This window comes from Hyperolius riggenbachi, unplaced genomic scaffold (assembly GCF_040937935.1).
Source record: "Hyperolius riggenbachi isolate aHypRig1 unplaced genomic scaffold, aHypRig1.pri scaffold_166, whole genome shotgun sequence".
In the NCBI taxonomy this organism is placed as follows: Eukaryota; Metazoa; Chordata; class Amphibia; order Anura; family Hyperoliidae; genus Hyperolius; species Hyperolius riggenbachi.
This window is the reverse complement of record NW_027152377.1, coordinates 273,158-297,385: the sequence shown is the minus strand read 5'-3', so window position 1 is coordinate 297,385 and position 24,228 is coordinate 273,158. Positions and strand designations below refer to the sequence as shown.

The 24,228-nt window shown below is 51.8% G+C and overlaps 1 protein-coding gene across 1 annotated transcript in view; it reads left to right on the top strand.

Moving 5' to 3' along the window:
- Positions 1–24,228, top strand: part of LOC137543688 (ATP-dependent RNA helicase DDX25-like) — a 76,484-nt gene that overhangs the window by 33,043 nt on the left and 19,213 nt on the right. The window contains exons 4-8 of the mRNA XM_068264811.1: positions 7,785–7,899; positions 8,655–8,832; positions 15,913–16,150; positions 17,390–17,552; positions 21,952–22,140. Of these exons, the coding sequence (XP_068120912.1) occupies positions 7,785–7,899; positions 8,655–8,832; positions 15,913–16,150; positions 17,390–17,552; positions 21,952–22,140 (883 nt within the window). The remainder of the gene's footprint in view (positions 1–7,784; positions 7,900–8,654; positions 8,833–15,912; positions 16,151–17,389; positions 17,553–21,951; positions 22,141–24,228) is intronic.

The window sequence follows — 24,228 nt, the reverse complement described above, 5'->3', positions numbered from 1 at the left end:
CTAGGGGCACACCATAGGGCAACAGAGGCTGGTGTCCCCTCCGCTCTGCTGTCCCCTCCGCCGTGCTAGCGACACACAGCGTGTAGCCAGCACGCTGTTTACTTACTCCCAATCAGCGGGAGGGAAGGGACGCGGGCGGGTAGCGCCGATACAGAGGAGGCGGGGGAGCGGCGCTGACAGACAGTCACAAGTAAACAGCGTGCTGGCGACACACTGTGTGTTGGTAGCATGGCGGTGGGGACAGCAGAGCGCAGGGGGGTCCTGGGGGCACACCATAGGGCAACAGAGGCTGGTGTCCCCTCCGCTCTGCTGTCCCCTCCGCCGTGCTAGCGACACACAGCGTGTAGCCAGCACGCTGTTTACTTACTCCCAATCAGCGGGAGGGAAGGGACGCGGGCGGGTAGCGCCGATACAGAGGAGGCGGGGGAGCGGCGCTGACAGACAGTCACAAGTAAACAGCGTGCTGGCGACACACTGTGTGTTGGTAGCATGGCGGTGGGGACAGCAGAGCGCAGGGGGGTCCTAGGGGCACACCATAGGGCAACAGAGGCTGGTGTCCCCTCCGCTCTGCTGTCCCCTCCGCCGTGCTAGCGACACACAGCGTGTAGCCAGCACGCTGTTTACTTACTCCCAATCAGCGGGAGGGAAGGGACGCGGGCGGGTAGCGCCGATACAGAGGAGGCGGGGGAGCGGCGCTGACAGACAGTCACAAGTAAACAGCGTGCTGGCGACACACTGTGTGTTGGTAGCATGGCGGTGGGGACAGCAGAGCGCAGGGGGGTCCTGGGGGCACACCATAAGGCAACAGAGGCTGGTGTCCCCTCCGCTCTGCTGTCCCCTCCGCCGTGCTAGCGACACACAGCGTGTAGCCAGCACACTGTTTACTTACTCCCAATCAGCGGGAGGGAAGGGACGCGGGCGGGTAGCGCCGATACAGAGGAGGCGGGGGAGCGGCGCTGACAGACAGTCACAAGTAAACAGCGTGCTGGCAACACACTGTGTGTTGGTAGCATGGCGGTGGGGACAGCAGAGCGCAGGGGGTCCTGGGGGCACACCATAGGGCAACAGAGGCTGGTGTCCCCTCCGCTCTGCTGTCCCCTCCGCCGTGCTAGCGACACACAGCGTGTAGCCAGCACGCTGTTTACTTACTCCCAATCAGCGGGAGGGAAGGGACGCGGGCGGGTAGCGCCGATACAGAGGAGGCGGCGGAGCGGCGCTGACAGACAGTCACAAGTAAACAGCGTGCTGGCGACACACTGTGTGTTGGTAGCATGGCGGTGGGGACAGCAGAGCGCAGGGGGGTCCTGGGGGCACACCATAGGGCAACAGAGGCTGGTGTCCCCTCCGCTCTGCTGTCCCCTCCGCCGTGCTAGCGACACACAGCGTGTAGCCAGCACGCTGTTTACTTACTCCCAATCAGCGGGAGGGAAGGGACGCGGGCGGGTAGCGCCGATACAGAGGAGGCGGGGGAGCGGCGCTGACAGACAGTCACAAGTAAACAGCGTGCTGGCGACACACTGTGTGTTGGTAGCATGGCGGTGGGGACAGCAGAGCGCAGGGGGGTCCTGGGGGCACACCATAGGGCAACAGAGGCTGGTGTCCCCTCCGCTCTGCTGTCCCCTCCGCCGTGCTAGCGACACACAGCGTGTAGCCAGCACGCTGTTTACTTACTCCCAATCAGCGGTAGGGAAGGGACGCGGGCGGGTAGCGCCGATACAGAGGAGGCGGGGGAGCGGCGCTGACAGACAGTCACAAGTAAACAGCGTGCTGGCGACACACTGTGTGTTGGTAGCATGGCGGTGGGGACAGCAGAGCGCAGGGGGGTCCTGGGGGCACACCATAGGGCAACAGAGGCTGGTGTCCCCTCCGCTCTGCTGTCCCCTCCGCCGTGCTAGCGACACACAGCGTGTAGCCAGCACGCTGTTTACTTACTCCCAATCAGCGGGAGGGAAGGGACGCGGGCGGGTAGCGCCGATACAGAGGAGGCGGGGGAGCGGCGCTGACAGACAGTCACAAGTAAACAGCGTGCTGGCGACACACTGTGTGTTGGTAGCATGGCGGTGGGGACAGCAGAGGCAGGGGGGTCCTGGGGGCACACCATAGGGCAACAGAGGCTGGTGTCCCCTCCGCTCTGCTGTCCCCTCCGCCGTGCTAGCGACACACAGCGTGTAGCCAGCACGCTGTTTACTTACTCCCAGTCAGCGGGAGCGAAGGGACGCGGGCGGGTAGCGCCGATACAGAGGAGGCGGGGGAGCGGCGCTGACAGACAGTCACACGTAAACAGCGTGCTGGCGACACACTGTGTGTTGGTAGCATGGCGGTGGGGACAGCAGAGCGCAGGGGGGTCCTGGGGGCACACCAAAGGGCAACAGAGGCTGGTGTCCCCTCCGCTCTGCTGTCCCCTCCGCCGTGCTAGCGACACACAGCGTGTAGCCAGCACGCTGTTTACTTACTCCCAATCAGCGGGAGGGAAGGGACGCGGGCGGGTAGTGCCGATACAGAGGAGGCGGGGGAGCGGCGCTGACAGACAGTCACAAGTAAACAGCGTGCTGGCGACACACTGTGTGTTGGTAGCATGGCGGTGGGGATAGCAGGTCGCAGGGGGGTCCTGGGGGCACACCATAGGGCAACAGAGGCTGGTGTCCCCTCCGCTCTGCTGTCCCCTCCGCCGTGCTAGCGACACACAGCGTGTAGCCAGCACGCTGTTTACTTACTCCCAATCAGCGGGAGGGAAGGGACGCGGGCGGGTAGCGCCGATACAGAGGAGGCGGGGGAGCGGCGCTGACAGACAGTCACAAGTAAACAGCGTGCTGGCGACACACTGTGTGTTGGTAGCATGGCGGTGGGGATAGCAGGTCGCATGGGGGTCCTGGGGGCACACCATAGGGCAACAGAGGCTGGTGTCCCCTCCGCTCTGCTGTCCCCTCCGCCGTGCTACCGACACACAGCGTGTAGCCAGCACGCTGTTTACTTCCTCCCAATCAGCGGGAGGGAAGGGACGCGGGCGGGTAGCGCCGATACAGAGGAGGCGGGGGAGCGGCGCTGACAGACAGTCACAAGAACTCTATACTGCCTCAATTGGCAAAATCATCTCCTCCATGGGTTTCAATTACCACCTATATGCCGACGACACCCAGATATATCTCCACACCTCAGACCTCTCCTCCTCTACCATGGACAAAGTCTCTGCCTGCCTCACATCCATTTCCTCCTGGATGGCTGCCAGGTACCTGAAGCTTAATTTGGACAAGACTGAGCTTCTAATATTCCCACCCCGCACAGCTGCACCCCTCCCAGATCTGCACGTCACTATTGAAAATACTATAATCCACCCTACCTCCCAAGCCCGCTGTCTAGGTGTTATTTTGGACTCTGAACTTTCCTTTACCGCCCACATCCAAGGTATTGCCAGATCCTGCAACTTCCACCTCCGCAACATCTCCAAGATCCGCTCCTACCTGTCCCCTGACACCACTAAACTCCTTATCCACGCCCTTGTCATCTCCCGCCTAGACTACTGCAATTCTCTTTTATCTGGCCTCCCCTCTAACCGTACTGACCCACTTAAATTGGTAATGAATGCGGCAGCCAGACTGATACATTCTTCTCACCGCAGCGCCTCTACAACTCCGCTCTGTAAAGCACTACACTGGCTCCCCATCAGCTTTAGGATCAATTTCAAAATCCTGTGCTTTGCCTACAAATCAGTGCGCAAGACCTGCCCAACCTACATCTCTGATCTGGTCCACAGGCATATACCAGCCCGCCCCCTCCGATCCTCCAATGACCTGCGCCTAGTCGCACCACGCATAACTCAGTCACACGCACGATTGCAGGACTTCACCAGGGCCGCCCCTACTCTCTGGAACTCTCTCCCACCAGCCGTCAGACTCGCCCCCACCTTTAATTCCTTCAAACAAGCTCTCAAGACTCACCTCTTCACGCTCGCATACCCCCCTGCACCAGCACCATAATATGTTCTGTTAGACCCCCTCTCAAAAGACGCACCTATTGTCTCCACCCCACCCTTTAGATTGTAAGCCTCCGGCAGGGCCCTCCTCCATAACGTATCCAGCTTGATTATGCAATCTTACTCGCAACCACCCCTCTTGTAGACTCGAACAGTCTCTATTTTGACCTATGACACTGTATTGTTATCAAATCATTTGCATGATCTTGTTTTGTTGTGAGTTTCTGTATGTTCTACCTGTATGGTAACCCATTTATCTATTGTGCAGCGCTGCGTGATATGTTGGCGCTTTATAAATACAATAAATAATAATAAAGTAAACAGCGTGCTGGCGACACACTGTGTGTTGGTAGCACGGCGGTGGGGACAGCAGAGCGCAGGGGGGTCCTGGAGGCACACCATAGGGCAACAGAGGCTGGTGATAGTGTGTACAACCAGCCTCTGTGCCCCACTAACATTAAATCCCACCTCGGGTTCTCTTTAAGGATGAAGCTATATTTGTGTGTACCATACACTGTACAATCTCGAGATAACAATTATTGATGGAAGATAAAATCTTTCACTGAAGGAACTTTGAAAATGTATTTTTGGATGATGGACAACAACTGGAGAGATGTATATTCCTGTATACCGTATATACTCGCAAGCAAGCCGAATTTTTGACCCCCCAAAAGTGGGCCAAAAGTTGGGGGGTCGGCTTGCTTGCGAGTCATGTGTGGGTGGGTGGGTGGATAGGTGCTGTCCCTCCCCGCTCCCCCCGCGGCCACCGCTGCTATTACCTTAGGCGGCGCCGCTGCCTCTATCCCCGTCCTCCTCCGGTAACTCATTCACAGCAGCGCGCCCCCCGCTGCTGTGATGACACAGGAAACCATAGAGAGCGGTTCCCATAGTAACGGCATCACGCTACAGGAAGCCGCTCTCTATGGTTTCCTCGTCATCACAGCAGCGAGAGGCGCGCTGCTGTGAATGAGTTACTACCGGAGGAGGACGGGGATAGAGGAAGCGGCGCCGCCTAAGGTAATAGCAGCGGCAGCCGCGGGGGAGCGGGGAGGGACAGCACCTACCCACCCATACTGGGGCACTATGCTAGCTATATGGGGCACTATACTAGCTATACTGGGGGCACTATACTAGCTATACTGGGGGCACTATACTAGCTATACTGGGGGCACTATACTAGCTATAATGGGGCACTATACTAGCTATAATGGGGCACTATACTAGCTATAATGGGGCACTATACTAGCTATAATGGGGCACTATACTAGCTATACTGGGGGCACTATACTAGCTATACTGGGGGCACTATACTAGCTATACTGGGGGCACTATACTAGCTATAATGGGGCACTATACTAGCTATAATGGGGCACTATACTAGCTATAATGGGGCACTATACTAGCTATACTGGGGGCACTATACTAGCTATACTGGGGGCACTATACTAACTATACTGAGCACTATACTAGCTAAACTGGGGCACTTCACTAGCTATACTGAGCACTATACTAGCTATACTGAGCACTATACTAGCTATACTGAGCACTATACTGGGGCATTTTACTAGCTATACTGAGTACTACCTACCTATACTGAGCACTATACTAGCTAAACTGGGGCACTTCACTAGCTATAATGAGCACTATACTAGCTATACTGAGCACTATACTAGCTATACTGGGGCATTTTACTTGCTATACTGAGCACTACCTACCTATACTGGGCACTATACTAGCTATACTGGGACATACTGGGGGGATCACGCGGCCAGCGTTTCCTACCCCCGGCTTACATGAGGGTCAATCATTTTTTCCTGTTTTTTGGGGTAAAAGTGGGGGGGTCGGCTTACATGCGGGTCGGCTTGCTTGCGAGTATATACGGTATATGCTTTATCTATTTTTTATATCAATATAATTTTATAAAATTCAACAGCTGAGTGTTGCGTATTTTTTCCAGAGGTAAACCTGTTACCCTATAAATATTCTGTTTATTGTGAGCAAAGCACCCACTACTGAATAATCTGGGTTATGACGACTTAGTAGGCTTGCCTTTTAAGTAGTTAATAATCATTTAAAGCAGATATCGGTAAGATATTTGACAAAGTGATAAGGTAACTCTCTCACTGTGAAAACTTCTCTCTACACTTTAATAAGGCAAGATCACTGTGTGGTGGTAAGTTTTCTCTTGCCTCGTTATCTCCAGCATGAGCATAGTTCATTGAGGCCAAAGTGTATAACGGGGAGAAAAATTGACATGTTAACGTACAAATATATACTGACCACAGGTAAAATATAATGACATAGGCCTCAATTCAATGAAGGCAGTTCGGTAAAATCCTTTAGGTAGGTAAAATACTGTGTTTGCTATTTTACACTTCCAAATTCACTAAAGATTTTCCTCATGAGGCAGAAGTTTGGTAATGTATTGAACAAACCTGCTTCAATTTGCTAAGCCCTGCCTGGCAACCCTGCCTGGTAAGTGTCACTTACCAATCATGGAGAAGGTCAGCGGGTGGGCAGGGAGCTGTGTGCATGAGTCAGGGATTTTCTGTCCAGTACATCCCTGGCATTGCATTAGATGTGCCAGGGAGCTCTTGTGTATATCAGTATAGATATAGAATAGATATGTACCTCTAAAGACAGAACATTTATATTGTGCTTTTTTCCTGGCGGACTCAAAGCACCAGAGCTGCAGCCACTAGGACACACTCTATAGGCAGTAGCAGTGTTAGGCCAGATCTGCAGCCACTAGGGGGCGCTCTATAGGCAGTAGCAGTGTTAGGGAGACTTGCCTAAGGTCTCCTACTGAATAGGTGCTAGCTTACTGAACAGGCAGAGCAGAGATTGGAACCCAGGTCTCCTGTGTCAGAGGCAGAGCCCTTAACCATTACACCATCCAGTCACTACTTCAGGGATGCAGAAAATCTCTTTCCTGCTTTGCAGGATTGATGTCCCACTTTCCAGGGTGTTGGGCCAAATCGGGAGGAGAAGCAGGGCAGTGTAGCGTTGCCTGGCTCTCCCTTTTGGCTGTCTGTCAATGTTACTGCATGGAGAGAGTGAGTTATCGACTACTATGAGCTGGAGAAAAACATTGTAGGCTTTTGGCTGATTTATCAAATGCGTAAATCTTTGTGAATTGCAATTTCTTGATGTATTTACTTTCCAATTTTCAGTGTGGTAACAGGTTTAGTGAATTGTAATTTGGGAAGGTAATCGGTAAAATCAGCTGTTAGCAGTATTACTGAATGTGCTAATGCTTAGTGAATAGGGGCCATAATCTATGGCTTAGGACAGAAAATTCTCCACATTGACCACAAGAGATGCTTATACAGTGTATTATTCATATACCTCAGTAAGAAAGTTCAAGAAGTGTACGGTATGTATGTCACTGTCATTGCCATCATCCTGTTACTCCAGGAAACTAACACCTTCCAACACCTCCATACCATTCCACATACTGTAATCATATTGGATGACTGTCTATAATATGTCTTCTGAACCAATGCATGCAAATCCATAAGAGTATATATTTGTATGTTCAAGAGGAACTGTACTGTAAATAACACAATAGAATTGCTTATTTTTTACTCTATTCATTTATAGATTTAGCCAGTGTTTGCCCATTTGTAAAATCTTTCCTCTCCTTAATTTACATTCTGAAATGTATCACTGTTGGTGGTATCTTTAGCTCTGCCAGGTGATCTGTACGGAATGTTCGTTACTGAGAGTTCTATTTCTGCTTTACTGTAAATGTCTCAATGGTGCGTTTATACTCCAGGTCTGCCTGAAATAACCTCTGTGCTTTCCCTATTAGTGCATCTGCCTCAGCCCCACCTTTGAGCTGGCCTTGCAGACCGGAGAAGTGATTGAGCAGATGGGGAAGTTCTGTGACGGTATTGATATAGCCTACGCCATACGCGAGAACAGACGTAAGTATTGTCCTAGCAATAACACAGATTATCAATAGATGTAATGCTGAAAGCTCACATCTGTGTGGAGGCAATCAATCAAGCAGATAGTTCCACTGATAATGATCTGAGGAGGTCTGTGTAATGGCCAGCTTAATATAGCTGCACACCACCCTACACTCATTTATGCCAATGGAATTGTCTGATTGTAGAGCTCCTAAACGATCTGTTGGCAACATTTCGGTGCGAGATGCTACAGGACACCTTCACGGGTCTTGTGGCATCCAGGCCTGACCAGCAAGGGGAGCTGCAAATACTCAGTTTGATTGGTGTATTTCCAAGCTACAGAAGTTTGCACAAAATTTGTATCACCTTAAAATGATTTGCATTTCATTGAGTATTCCTGCATCCGCTTGTTGACTGTGCTTTATACGACTTGGGATTCCTGTAGGCTGTCATTGGTTGCTGATTGCCATGTGATGTTGGTTTGTTTTGTTTTTTTAAATTACCAACTTGTAGTTGCTGGGATATTTTTGCAGGCCTGTCCCACTTTTTTAATTCATTTTTAAAATTGCCTTTATTCTTAAAGGGACACATCCCTGAATAAAGTTTGTGTATGATATTCTTTTCTTAGCCTTGATTTATTTAGAAAGCTTTAACATGGATGTCTTTTATTTGTGAATTAGTATTGCACATCATCCCTGGTGGCATATATTGTTGTGTTTTGGTTTATTATGTCTATTTTAGTTGACCTTTCTTTACACTGTTTGTCTCAGCACCTAAAGGCAGCCGGATAGAAGCCCAAATCATTGTCGGCACGCCGGGAAACATCATGGACTGGTGCTTTAAGCTGAAGCTCTTAGCACCAGAAAACATACGCGTGTGTGTGCTGGATGAAGCGGACATCTTGATTGGAATTCAGGGTTACTGCAACCACAGCATGCGCGTGAAGAGGTAAGCCGAGGACTGGGATAACCCTGCACAGAGGGAATGTGGGGAGTAGCTGACGACTGGGGGATAACCCTGCACTGAGGAGGGAATGTGGGGAGTAGCTGATGACTGGGGGATAACCCTGCACTGAGGAGGGAATGTGGGGAGTAGCAGAGGACTGGGGGATAACCCTGCACTGAGGAGGGAATGTGGGGAGTAGCAGAGGACAGGGGGATAACCCTGCACTGAGGAGGGAATGTGGGGAGTAGCAGAGGACGGGGGGATAACCCTGCACTGAGGAGGGAATGTGGGGAGTAGCAGAGGACTGGGGGATAACCCTGCACTGAGGAGGGAATGTGGGGAGTAGCAGAGGACAGGGGGATAACTCTGCACTGAGGAGGGAATGTGGGGAGTAGCAGAGGACGGGGGGATAACCCTGCACTGAGGAGGGAATGTGGGGAGTAGCAGAGGACTGGGGGATAACCCTGCACTGAGGAGGGAATGTGGGGAGTAGCAGAGGACTGGGGGATAACTCTGCACTGAGGAGGGAATGTGGGGAGTAGCAGAGGACAGGGGGATAACCCTGCACTGAGGAGGGAATGTGGGGAGTAGCAGAGGACAGGGGGATAACTCTGCACTGAGGAGGGAATGTGGGGAGTAGCAGAGGACAGGGGGATAACCCTGCACTGAGGAGGGAATGTGGGGAGTAGCAGAGGACAGGGGGATAACTCTGCACTGAGGAGGGAATGTGGGGAGTAGCAGAGGACTGGGGGATAACCCTGCACTGAGGAGGGAATGTGGGGAGTAGCAGAGGACTGGGGGATAACCCTGCACTGAGGAGGGAATGTGGGGAGTAGCAGAGGACTGGGGGATAACCCTGCACTGAGGAGGGAATGTGGGGAGTAGCAGAGGACAGGGGGATAACTCTGCACTGAGGAGGGAATGTGGGGAGTAGCAGAGGACAGGGGGATAACTCTGCACTGAGGAGGGAATGCGGGGAGTAGCAGAGGACGGGGGGATAACCCTGCACTGAGGAGGTAATGTAGGGAGTAGCAGAGGACTGGGGGATAACCCTGCACTGAGGAGGGAATGTGGGGAGTAGCAGAGGACTGGGGGATAACCCTGCACTGAGGAGGGAATGTGGGGAGTAGCAGAGGACAGGGGGATAACTCTGCACTGAGGAGGGAATGTGGGGAGTAGCAGAGGACAGGGGGATAACCCTGCACTGAGGAGGGAATGTGGGGAGTAGCAGAGGACTGGGGGATAACCCTGCACTGAGGAGGGAATGTAGGGAGTAGCAGAGGACTGGGGGATAACCCTGCACTGAGGAGGGAATGTGGGGAGTAGCAGAGGACTGGGGGATAACCCTGCACTGAGGAGGGAATGTGGGGAGTAGCAGAGGACAGGGGGATAACCCTACACTGAGGAGGGAATGTGGGGAGTAGCAGAGGACGGGGGGATAACCCTGCACTGAGGAGGTAATGTAGGGAGTAGCAGAGGACTGGGGGATAACCCTGCACTGAGGAGGGAATGTGGGGAGTAGCAGAGGACTGGGGGATAACCCTGCACTGAGGAGGGAATGTGGGGAGTAGCAGAGGACAGGGGGATAACTCTGCACTGAGGAGGGAATGTGGGGAGTAGCAGAGGACAGGGGGATAACTCTGCACTGAGGAGGGAATGTGGGGAGTAGCAGAGGACAGGGGGATAACCCTGCACTGAGGAGGGAATGTGGGGAGTAGCAGAGGACTGGGGGATAACCCTGCACTGAGGAGGGAATGTGGGGAGTAGCAGAGGACTGGGGGATAACCCTGCACTGAGGAGGGAATGTGGGGAGTAGCAGAGGACAGGGGGATAACCCTGCACTGAGGAGGGAATGTGGGGAGTAGCAGAGGACGGGGGGATAACCCTGCACTGAGGAGGGAATGTGGGGAGTAGCAGAGGACAGGGGGATAACCCTGCACTGAGGAGGGAATGTGGGGAGTAGCAGAGGACTGGGGGATAACCCTGCACTGAGGAGGGAATGTGGGGAGTAGCAGAGGGCTGGGGGATAACTCTGCACTGAGGAGGGAATGTGGGGAGTAGCAGAGGACAGGGGGATAACCCTGCACTGAGGAGGGAATGTGGGGAGTAGCAGAGGACTGGGGGATAACCCTGCACAGAGGGAATGTGGGGAGTAGCAGAGGACGGGGGGATAACCCTGCACTGAGGAGGGAATGTGGGGAGTAGCAGAGGACTGGGGGATAACCCTGCACTGAGGAGGGAATGTGGGGAGTAGCAGAGGGCTGGGGGATAACTCTGCACTGAGGAGGGAATGTGGGGAGTAGCAGAGGACAGGGGGATAACCCTGCACTGAGGAGGGAATGTGGGGAGTAGCAGAGGACTGGGGGATAACCCTGCACAGAGGGAATGTGGGGAGTAGCAGAGGACGGGGGGATAACCCTGCACTGAGGAGGGAATGTGGGGAGTAGCAGAGGACTGGGGGATAACCCTGCACTGAGGAGGGAATGTGGGGAGTAGCAGAGGACAGGGGGATAACTCTGCACTGAGGAGGGAATGTGGGGAGTAGCAGAGGACAGGGGGATAACCCTGCACTGAGGAGGGAATATGGGAAGTAGCAGAGGACAGGGGGATAACCCTGCACTGAGGAGGGAATGTGGGGAGTAGCAGAGGACGGGGGGATAACCCTGCACTGAGGAGGGAATGTGGGGAGTAGCAGAGGACTGGGGGATAACCCTGCACTGAGGAGGGAATGTGGGGAGTAGCAGAGGACAGGGGGATAACTCTGCACTGAGGAGGGAATGTGGGGAGTAGCAGAGGATTGGGGGATAACCCTGCACTGAGGAGGGAATGTGGGGAGTAGCAGAGGACTGGGGGATAACCCTGCACTGAGGAGGGAATGTGGGGAGTAGCAGAGGACTGGGGGATAACCCTGCACTGAGGAGGGAATGTGGGGAGTAGCAGAGGACAGGGGGATAACTCTGCACTGAGGAGGGAATGTGGGGAGTAGCAGAGGATTGGGGGATAACCCTGCACTGAGGAGGGAATGTGGGGAGTAGCAGAGGACTGGGGGATAACTCTGCACTGAGGAGGGAATGTGGGGAGTAGCAGAGGACTGGGGGATAACCCTGCACTGAGGAGGGAATGTGGGGAGTAGCAGAGGACTGGGGGATAACCCTGCACTGAGGAGGGAATGTGGGGAGTAGCAGAGGACAGGGGGATAACTCTGCACTGAGGAGGGAATGTGGGGAGTAGCAGAGGACTGGGGGATAACCCTGCACTGAGGAGGGAATGTGGGGAGTAGCAGAGGACTGGGGGATAACCCTGCACTGAGGAGGGAATGTGGGGAGTAGCAGAGGACTGGGGGATAACCCTGCACTGAGGAGGGAATGTGGGGAGTAGCAGAGGACGGGGGGATAACCCTGCACTGAGGAGGGAATGTGGGGAGTAGCAGAGGATTGGGGGATAACCCTGCACTGAGGAGGGAATGTGGGGAGTAGCAGAGGACGGGGGGATAACCCTGCACTGAGGAGGGAATGTGGGGAGTAGCAGAGGACTGGGGGATAACTCTGCACTGAGGAGGGAATGTGGGGAGTAGCAGAGGACTGGGGGATAACCCTGCACTGAGGAGGGAATGTGGGGAGTAGCAGAGGACTGGGGGATAACCCTGCACTGAGGAGGGAATGTGGGGAGTAGCAGAGGACAGGGGGATAACTCTGCACTGAGGAGGGAATGTGGGGAGTAGCAGAGGACTGGGGGATAACCCTGCACTGAGGAGGGAATGTGGGGAGTAGCAGAGGACTGGGGGATAACCCTGCACTGAGGAGGGAATGTGGGGAGTAGCAGAGGACTGGGGGATAACCCTGCACTGAGGAGGGAATGTGGGGAGTAGCAGAGGACGGGGGGATAACCCTGCACTGAGGAGGGAATGTGGGGAGTAGCAGAGGACTGGGGGATAACCCTGCACTGAGGAGGGAATGTGGGGAGTAGCAGAGGACTGGGGGATAACCCTGCACTGAGGAGGGAATGTGGGGAGTAGCAGAGGACAGGGGGATAACTCTGCACTGAGGAGGGAATGTGGGGAGTAGCAGAGGACAGGGGGATAACTCTGCACTGAGGAGGGAATGTGGGGAGTAGCAGAGGACTGGGGGATAACCCTGCACTGAGGAGGGAATGTGGGGAGTAGCAGAGGACTGGGGGATAACCCTGCACTGAGGAGGGAATGTGGGGAGTAGCAGAGGACTGGGGGATAACCCTGCACTGAGGAGGGAATGTGGGGAGTAGCAGAGGACGGGGGGATAACCCTGCACTGAGGAGGGAATGTGGGGAGTAGCAGAGGACTGGGGGATAACCCTGCACTGAGGAGGGAATGTGGGGAGTAGCAGAGGACTGGGGGATAACTCTGCACTGAGGAGGGAATGTGGGAAGTAGCAGAGGACTGGGGGATAACCCTGCACTGAGGAGGGAATGTGGGGAGTAGCAGAGGACGGGGGGATAACCCTGCACTGAGGAGGGAATGTGGGGAGTAGCAGAGGACTGGGGGATAACCCTGCACTGAGGAGGGAATGTGGGGAGTAGCAGAGGACTGGGGGATAACTCTGCACTGAGGAGGGAATGTGGGGAGTAGCAGAGGACTGGGGGATAACCCTGCACTGAGGAGGGAATGTGGGGAGTAGCAGAGGACTGGGGGATAACCCTGCACTGAGGAGGGAATGTGGGGAGTAGCAGAGGACTGGGGGATAACCCTGCACTGAGGAGGGAATGTGGGGAGTAGCAGAGGACGGGGGGATAACCCTGCACTGAGGAGGGAATGTGGGGAGTAGCAGAGGACTGGGGGATAACCCTGCACTGAGGAGGGAATGTGGGGAGTAGCAGAGGACGGGGGGATAACCCTGCACTGAGGAGGGAATGTGGGGAGTAGCAGAGGACGGGGGGATAACCCTGCACTGAGGAGGGAATGTGGGGAGTAGCAGAGGACAGGGGGATAACCCTGCACTGAGGAGGGAATGTGGGGAGTAGCAGAGGACTGGGGGATAACCCTGCACTGAGGAGGGAATGTGGGGAGTAGCAGAGGACTGGGGGATAACCCTGCACTGAGGAGGGAATGTGGGGAGTAGCAGAGGACAGGGGGATAACTCTGCACTGAGGAGGGAATGTGGGGAGTAGCAGAGGACTGGGGGATAACCCTGCACTGAGGAGGGAATGTGGGGAGTAGCAGAGGACTGGGGGATAACTCTGCACTGAGGAGGGAATGTGGGAAGTAGCAGAGGACTGGGGGATAACCCTGCACTGAGGAGGGAATGTGGGGAGTAGCAGAGGACGGGGGGATAACCCTGCACTGAGGAGGGAATGTGGGGAGTAGCAGAGGACTGGGGGATAACCCTGCACTGAGGAGGGAATGTGGGGAGTAGCAGAGGACTGGGGGATAACTCTGCACTGAGGAGGGAATGTGGGGAGTAGCAGAGGACTGGGGGATAACCCTGCACTGAGGAGGGAATGTGGGGAGTAGCAGAGGACTGGGGGATAACCCTGCACTGAGGAGGGAATGTGGGGAGTAGCAGAGGACTGGGGGATAACCCTGCACTGAGGAGGGAATGTGGGGAGTAGCAGAGGACGGGGGGATAACCCTGCACTGAGGAGGGAATGTGGGGAGTAGCAGAGGACTGGGGGATAACCCTGCACTGAGGAGGGAATGTGGGGAGTAGCAGAGGACTGGGGGATAACTCTGCACTGAGGAGGGAATGTGGGGAGTAGCAGAGGACTGGGGGATAACTCTGCACTGAGGAGGGAATGTGGGAAGTAGCAGAGGACTGGGGGATAACCCTGCACTGAGGAGGGAATGTGGGGAGTAGCAGAGGACGGGGGGATAACCCTGCACTGAGGAGGGAATGTGGGGAGTAGCAGAGGACTGGGGGATAACCCTGCACTGAGGAGGGAATGTGGGGAGTAGCAGAGGACTGGGGGATAACTCTGCACTGAGGAGGGAATGTGGGGAGTAGCAGAGGACTGGGGGATAACCCTGCACTGAGGAGGGAATGTGGGGAGTAGCAGAGGACTGGGGGATAACCCTGCACTGAGGAGGGAATGTGGGGAGTAGCAGAGGACTGGGGGATAACCCTGCACTGAGGAGGGAATGTGGGGAGTAGCAGAGGACGGGGGGATAACCCTGCACTGAGGAGGGAATGTGGGGAGTAGCAGAGGACTGGGGGATAACCCTGCACTGAGGAGGGAATGTGGGGAGTAGCAGAGGACTGGGGGATAACTCTGCACTGAGGAGGGAATGTGGGAAGTAGAACAGTCAAAGAGATGGTAATAATTCCAAGGATTATACAAATCTTGTATGCAGCTTGAAAATTAACCAATTATAGTTCATCATGGTGGGATTTGATGACTCCCATCTTCAACCTGTGAAAATTTGCATCATCCTGCATCTCCTCAGTATTATTTGCATCTTAACCTCCATAGGGGTAATCCCGAGTCAGGCTCAGGACGAAAATCTGCAGCTTAGAGCGGTAAGGTTCTGTGAAGAGTGAGTTATGCTGCTGCAGATCTGTTTTTGATTTTTTCTTTTCTTTCTATTTTGTTTTTAGGGTCTAAAAGCTCGTGAATAAATTGCATGGCTTTTAGACCCTAAGGCCGGATCCACACTGTAAGCACTTTTGTGAGCGCTTGCATTTACTGAGCGCTTATAAAAAGAATCGCTCCCGTTCACTTTTATAAAACTTGCAGCAATCACGTATGTTTTTCAAGTACGCAGTTGTGGTGATTTTTACAGAGATTTTAATGAAAGTGAATGGGAAAAGGTGCTAATCAAACACAAGCACTCACAAAAGTGCTTATAGTGTGGATCTGGCCTAAATCTGGAAATGAAAATGCAGGGAGGTGAATGACCATCCCTAGTGCACAGAAGAGCTGGTCAATGAGATGATTTCTCTTGGATGCTCATTTATGCAGCTTGGAAACAGACAGACATACAGCAGTCCATTTCTAATACAAGCCGCAATTGAATTATTGACCATTTCATGATTTTGACAGTCAGATTCCTGATGACATTTTCCATCTAATGCATGAGGTTTACAGACACACCCCTTTTCACCCCTCCCCCAGGGCCTTGACTGACCGCTGCCAGATACTCCTATTTTCCGCCACCTTCGAGGAGCGTGTTTGGGGTTTCGCCGAGAGGGTTGTCCCCAACCCAAACATCATCAAGCTGAGGAAGGAGGAGCAGACGCTGGATAACATCTTGCAATTCTACGACGCCTGCGAGGATAGCGAGCAGAAACTGCAGGCGTTGTGCAACATCTACAGCACGTTCACCATCGCCCAGACCATCATCTTCTGCCCCGTGAGTCCACAGTCGCTTCTCTACTCATTTCATTTCAGAAGGCCTTCTACCCTGTCAGCTGAGCGGAGATCAGTCCTTCTATATTGCAAGGAATAATGGCATACCTAATAACTGGGATAGGAGGGTTGGTTGCCAGTTATTTGGATTAGTGCAGGTGTTCAAAGAAAATAACCAAGCCTCCTGCTCTGTGCAAGCTAATCATTCCTGTAGTTAGATTATTATTCTTAAAGCAGTGTTCTCCCCAGGCTCTTTTAGCCGGGTGCTCCACCCGGCTAGTTGTGAACACCCGGCTGTAATTGGTTCACCTCCTCCTATGCCGTAAGCAGAGTTGCTCACAGAAGTACCTGCCCTGCATTCTCTCGTCTTGCCACACCCAACTACTATTTCATGCCACCCGGCTGGAAAAAAAAATTCTGGGGAGAACACCGGTTAAAGTGTACTAGAGACCTGGAAAAGTAAAGATTTCATACTTACCCGGGGCTTCCTTCCGCCCCATAAACACGTGTGAGTCCCTCACTGTCCTCCTGCGGTCTGCTATTCAGCCCTGGTAACTGGCTCAGTTGGGTCCAGTCTAGGTTTTCTGCGCATGGAAAGGAGGTCCACGCATGCACAGAAGACCCAGACTGGACTCATCTGAGCCAGTTACCAGGGCTGAATGGCAGACCGTAAGAGGATGCTGAGGGACTCGGATGTGCTTATGGGGCAGCCCCGGATAAGTATCGATTAGTTCTATGTCTTAGTCTTTGGTACACTTTAAACTTTATAAACTGCTTATATATTACTCAGCGCTGCACAATAGACAGGGGAGACATTACAGCATTACACAATGTTACACAAGGACATTAGTGGTAAACAACGGTACAAATAATAATGATGTAACAGTGCAGGAATGAATATAGCAGACAGCTCATTAGGTGGTGGAGGAGGGTCCTGCAAATAGGCTTACAATGTAGGGGTGGGGAAAGGGACACATAAGGATGAGGGGTTGGGTGTAAGTCTGGAGGGGGTGGAGTTTTGGGGCTACAGGTGAGAATCTTCCTGGTAAAGATAGCATGGCCCCTCTGATGCAGACTTGCTGTCCATTCTGTATTTTTCTCCTGGCACTCTGGGAAGTTGGGTGCCCGCTGCCTGTGGAAAGGCCTGTGTGTTTAGTAGTTTGTATAATGTAAATCAGCAGGTGTCTTTGTCTTCATTATGTTTTCTTTAATGTTTTTTCTTCTCTTGATTTTAACTGAACAGACCCGTAAGACCGCTGATTGGCTCAGCCTTGAAATGATAAATGATGGGCACCAGGTGGCGCTCCTGAGCGGAGAGCTGCCAGTGATGGAGCGAGCTGCGATTATTCAGAGATTTCGTGAGGGCAAAGAGAAGGTTCTCATCACTACAAACGTCTGCACCCGAGGTGAGTGCCTGGTTACTAGAACGCACAGCGCTGAGTCGCAACCACCCCAAATGCCAATGTTATTGGGGGATGGCAAGACTTCCCACTCTGTATATAGACCATAGGGGTATCAAACTCCATCACATAAGTGGCCAACATTTAAAACTGCCAAACTTTAAGGGCAAGATTTAACTCTTTCCAATACAAGTATTGGATCGTCCGTGCTTATCCCAACCCTTTACTTTTCCTTTGATTCAGAGGGGTGCCAGGGATCCGGAGGGTGTCTATCAAGGATGCTCATCTGGGTACCCAGGTAAACCCGGGTATCCGACCATTTTTCCGCTATCCGGTCGGATCCGGATTCCGGATACCTGGGGCTGGATCGGGATGGCTCTATGCAGGTATCTGGCCGCATAATCTGGATACCCGCGGATATCCGACGGATATCCGGATCCAGGTACTGTAACAAGGGAGATGATGTCATTGAGCCAATCAGAGGGCTCCCAACCAATCAGAGGGCTCCCAGCAGAAGCCCTAGCAACCAATCACAGAGGGGAACTCTGGCCAGCCCCACCTGACCTCATTGAGCCAATCAGAGGCCTCCCAGCCTAAGCCCTGGCACCCAATCACAGAAGGGAACCCTGGCCAGCCCCCCTGTGTAATAAGGAGGGCTGGCATGATGAGACATATCGTCCTTGCTTTCTGAATGCTCACTGAGGGACTTGCTCCAGTGCTGCTGGCCTAGCAAGTGCTGCCTGTACACAGTGATAGACCTAAAAGTTTGAGTGCTAAACACCTTCACTACACTATTGTTCTATTGTTTTTTTTAGCTAGCTAGTGTAATTGTTTGATTTCATTCTCTCAGTTAGGTCCTGTCTGTGTCTGTGTGTGCTGTGCAGGGCAGCAGGACAGTATAGGTTAGGGAATAGGATTACTGTGTTATTGTATTATATAGTTAGTTAGTACTGCAGTTAGTTGTTAGAGAGTGTAGTACTGTGTTAGCTTACTACAGATTACTGCAGTGCTGCTGTGCTGAGCATTGTCAGTGTGACAGTAATGCTGGATACACACGTTGAGATTTCCTGTTCGATTCCTGGGATTGAACGGATTGAATCGATTATTTCCAACATGCTCGATTCGGATTTTGATTGTTTCTGCCGTCGATTTGCATGTTAAGTATGCCAAATCGACGGCAGAAACGATCGAAATTTGAATCGAGCATGTTGGAAATAATCGATTCGATCCGTTCGATCCCGGGAATCGAACGGGAAATCTCAACGTGTGTATCCAGCATTAGACAGATAGTGTGCACTGTCTGTCCTCTTCTCTGCGGTCTGTCACTCCGTGCTGATTTGATTTAAAGTCCAACCCCAATTTTATTAAAGTAAAAGTACCCCACATCATCTGGTGACATCATCACTTATAAGTTGTACTATGTGTGCTGGCACCGGCAGCCGGGGGAGGGGCAGCAAGGGCAAGAGGACAGGGAGCAACATTACGGCCACCCTCAGAAGGTCTGCCATGTCAGTGTTGACCTCAGCGGGCAGCCTACCCTCAGTCAGCGAGCTTTCCGCTCCAGGCGCCATGATTGAACTCAGGGCTGTTAGCTGCAAGGAGTTTGAGGAGGATGTTCTGGGTTTTGAGGAGGGGGGGGGGGGGTATGAGGTTGATGATGGGTTGAAGGACCGTGACTACCATCCACAGGATGGGGATGTCAGCTCTGACTCTGAGGATGCATCGGTGGGTTTGGCACAGAGGATCATCATTGCAGACAGTGGCCGTGGAATGCGGGACCCACCACATCCTTCTGCCGCTACCACCAGCCGCACCACTCAACCCCCACAACCGCCACAGGGAGAAAAGCCGCAGCATCCCATTCAGGCCGCAGGGGAATCTTCACCTCCCCAATCTGGCGGTTTTTCACTCTGCCCTCATTGGACAGCAAGTTTGCCATATGCAATGTGTGCAAACTACAGATGAGCAGAGGTTGTGACCCCTACAAGTGTGACACCTGCAGCTTCATCACCCATCTGGCCAAAAAACATGTTGTTGAGCATGAGGAGTTCAAGAGGCTGAAGCAATCTGGCGCTGGCTCCCACCGCCACGGTGCCACAGGCCACTGCTGCTGATACCACCACCTATATTCAACCCAAAACACAATTGCGGTGTCATTTTTTGGAGGTGTCTGGGCTGAAAACTGTCATGTCCCAGTTGTGCGGTTGGACTTTGGACACAATGTGGGCTGCATGACCGCTGTCTGGAACCTAGTCCTGATGTTAATTGATAGCTTTTTTTTTTTTTTTTTTTATGTCCACCAAATAATAAATTAGTGTTTCCCTTTAAAAAAACCATGATGCTACATGCATCATTTACCCTAAAAACCCTTTTTAAAGCTATTTAAAGGGCACTTCCGTTTTTTCTATCCGGATTCCCGAATAGGTCGGGTACCCACAGGTAATTTGGTCGGATATCCGAATTCACTCGGGTATCCGCAAGGTAGGATTCAGGTATCTGGGTACCCGGATCGGGATCCAGGCGGGTTTTAAAAAGTACTACCCGAGCAACCCTGGTGTCTATACCTACTTGCACTAGAACAAGGAAGTGACCTGGCATCAGGGGCTGGCCTGGTAGCAGCTTATACTCTAGGTCCGCCCCATTCCACGCACCCCAGCATAATTGTGCAGAATGATTCCGAAGGGGTTCAAATACTTAGATCTACATAGGGTGATGCCTTACGGGACTAGAACCAGCAATTACTCCCCTAGTGACAAAGCCAAATGTGCTAACATAATATTTAAATTGTGTGGTGGATGATAGGCCCGGGGGAGATCCCAGGGTGGGACTCAGTGTGGCACTTTGATCTAAAGGGGCTGAAGCTTTGCCCGATCTTATCCAGGAACACTGCCACCTAGCTGCAGCCATTTTTCTGCAGTCTGACATTGGACCTGTGCTGTAAAGGGCCGATCTTAGTACATTGTAAACATGTACTGAACAGTCTCAAGGTGACATTTCTAAACGTCTGCATCTGGATGAGAAACACTGGCTTACACACTTTTAGCATGAATAGCATGAAAAAGGCACCCTGTGAAGTCCGGACGATTTCCTCAGCCACAATAAAGCTGGCTGTCGCTGCTACTGGATGTCTGGCTGTGAACCTTTCCTGCTGTGACTGCAGTCTGCCTTCTAATTCATTTAAAATTTGTTTTCTTGAAATGTATGTTTTGCTAACTTATCCCCTGTTTGGTGTAAAAATGTCAAATTTTATTGAACTCCCTCGCCACCCTCAGAAGATAAAAATACATACAGGTTTCTCACCTTGAAGCACATATATATATATATATATATATATATACACTTTGGCTCTTCCTTAAAGTGTCTTCCTTCAGCGTCCATTTTTTTTTCCTCTCGGCCTCTGAATGGTCCTGAGGCTCTCCAGATCCTGTTGTAGCCCTCTGTTGCTGCCCAGGTCCCTTCTCTGCATACTGGGCATGCATGAGTATGGTTCACACATGCCCAGTAAGATGGAGGAATACAATTGTGCACAAGGAGCTTTGTTGTACAGGGCATGTGCAGACCAGATTCAAGCATGCCTGGTACAGATAAATTCTTATATGGACAGGAGCACAACCACAGGAAATGGATTCGACAAGCTCTTCTCACAAATGTTTATAGCAGGGTTGGGCAAACTTTAAGTGGCCTGGGATGCATCACTTAATCTCCCTCGCGGTAAGCCTGAGCTACGCTCGTGTTAGCCGCCGGGAGCTCTATGCAGAGTATAAAGTTCACTGTGCGTTTTTACTCACCTCCCGGGGATCCAGATGTCAGTAGCCGTTTTGCTTCCTGTCCTCGAGGTTCTGAATCACTCTGGTGAGATCGCCGCCTGTGATTTTTAGGGTCTGAAACGTACTAAAATGACCCTAAAATCCGGATGGAATCATATTGCCAGGGGGTTAAATTACAACCCTCCCTCCCCCCCTGCAGAGTTGCAGGGAATTTGAAACTCGTTGATTCCCGCGTCGCATCTCCATGGCAACAGGGCTTTGCATGACGGGATGTCAGGACATCCCATTATGTGATGCCATGGGGACACAACACAGGAATTGGTGATCAAGGTGAGTTTCAAATCCCCTGCCGCCTGCTCCCAACTCTGCGAGTGGAGGAATCCGGCTGCCTGTCGGCGGGCCAGAGTTCCAGCGCCGGCCCTCAGGCCATAGATTGCCCAGCGCTGGTTTAGAGGGTCCCTGCGCATGGTCGGTGGGCTGCAGGAAGATCTGGGAAGCCTCAGGACCACTGCTAAGGTAAGTATTAATTTTGTAATTTTGCTTTGAAATTCCATCAGAACTGGTTCTTGGCACGTTTTGGTTTTATGTAATACAATCTCTGCACAATCAAGCCTGGAATGTGTCGTTTCTGGCGTTAGGAATTGACATCGAGCAAGTGTCTGTGGTGGTGAATTTTGATCTACCAATGAACACAGAGGGACTGATTGATCTGGAGACTTATCTGCACCGCATTGGCCGTACCGGAAGATTTGGCAAGAAGGGGATGGCCATCAATCTTGTGGAGAGCTGCTGCTTGGACATGCTGCACGAGATCGAGGATCATTTTGGTGAGTTGTCACGTCACATAATAATACTAACATTTGTATAGCACTTTTCTCCTGTTGGACTCATAGCACTCAAGAGCTGCAGCCACTAGGGGAATGTGCTGAAGGGGCCATCCTGCAGTCTTAGGCTTTGTTCACACCTAAAATCAAAATCGCCCGATAAAGCAATTTGTGAGTCTTTTGTGTTTTTTCCTATACCTTCCATTGTAGCAAAATCCACCCGAAAATGGTCCATGCAGCGCTTTTGTGAATGGAAAGCAGATGCAACCTGCTGATATGAGCCATCCCAATAAGGATTCATTGCGCTAGCCATTTCAGGGCATTTTTAATAATTGGCAGCGCTAAAAAAAATAAATAAAAAATAAAACGCCGTAGGTGTGAACAAGCCCTTAGGAAGTCTTGTCCAAGGACTTTTTACTGAACAGGAACTGACCCTAGCCAGGATATGAATGAACACTAGTCTCCCATGTCAAAGGCGGTGCCCTTAAAGCGGATCCGAGATAAAAAACTAACTATAACAAGTAACTTGTCTATATATATATATATATATCTTATCTAAAGTTTAGATGGTTTACACAGCAAATCTAGCTGCAGACAGCTTCAAAAAGTGTATGATTATTTCTTCCTGTGATGCAATGACAGCAGCCATGTTGTTTGTAAACATTACACAGAGGCAGGCTTATCTGCATCTTCAGCACTCAGCCTGTGAAAAAAACCTAATCCCCCTCCTCTCCTCTGCCTCTGAAATCTCTGGCTAGTAATACCTCCTCCTGCCCAGACTGAGCTCCCATGAGACCTTGCTACTGCTTTGGCTCTCTGAAAACCTGTGGGCGTGGCTTCTTTAGTTTATAGGGAATTAGAGTATTAAAACAAAAAAAGTATTTGGCTTGAGGAATGCCTTATAAACAATATGAAAGGAACACAATTATGCAATGAGTAAAAGTTCATCTCGGATCCACTTTAAAGAGAACCAGAGACGAAGCACCCTCATGTATATCAGTGGGGACATGACAGCAAACGCCTACTCTGCACTTTGTTTCATTCTTCTCTGCTAAATCTGCCTGTTATCAGCTTTAATAAGAATCCCCCACTGAGCATTCAGTCTGGATTTGCCCCAGAATGATTATAGCTGAATCTGTCTTCTGTGATGTCTTTTCAAGCCCAAGACTGCCCCCTTGTGGCTCTGCTATAATCATTCCAGGCAAAGCTAGACTGAATGCTCAGTCGGAGATTCTTATCAGGGCTGTTAACAGGCAGGTTTAACAGAGAAGAATGAAACTAAGAGCAGAGTAGGTGTTTACAGTCCTGTTCCCATTGATATATATGGTCAAATACATGAGGGTGCTTTGTCACTGGTTCCCTTTAACCAGTACACTATCCACCCACATAATCTTCCTTAATCCCCTCCTGGGAATATAAAGATGTGGGGAATATATGTGACAAAGAAATGCATGAATCAAATCCTTCACCCAAATATTGAGACCAAATCTGTAACCCTTAAGGCCCATACACACGTCGGATTTGCGCGAACGACGGGTCGTTTGAACGTTCCGTCGTTCGCACGTTTCCGCATGAAATCCGGCGTGTGTACAGACTATCGTTCGGGAGATAAGACTGGTTACCAGCGATCCGCCCGGCTGCCAGTATTTGTAACAAAACAAAAAAAAGCTACACACACAAATTACCTATTGGCGGAAACACGTATTAACACATTAACCTCCTTGGCGGGTAATTTTTTCTGCAAAAATTGCAGAATTCCAATTTTTTTAATTTTTTTTTTTAAAGTTTCATGTAAAGCTACCAGAGTGGTAGCTACATGAAACACCACTAGAGGGCGCATGTGGCCCTCTAGTCCGATCGCCGCCGGCAACAATAGCAAACAGGGGAACGCGTATACAACGCGTTCCCCTGTTTGGCTTCTCCTGTCGCCATGGCGACGATCGGGATGACGTCATGGACGTCAGCCGACGTCCTGACGTCAGGGACACACGATCCAGCCCATAGCGCTGCCCGGAACTCATTGATCCGGGCAGCGCAGGGCTCTGGCGGGGGGGGGGCCCTCTTCAGCCGCTGCGTGCGGCCGATCGCCGC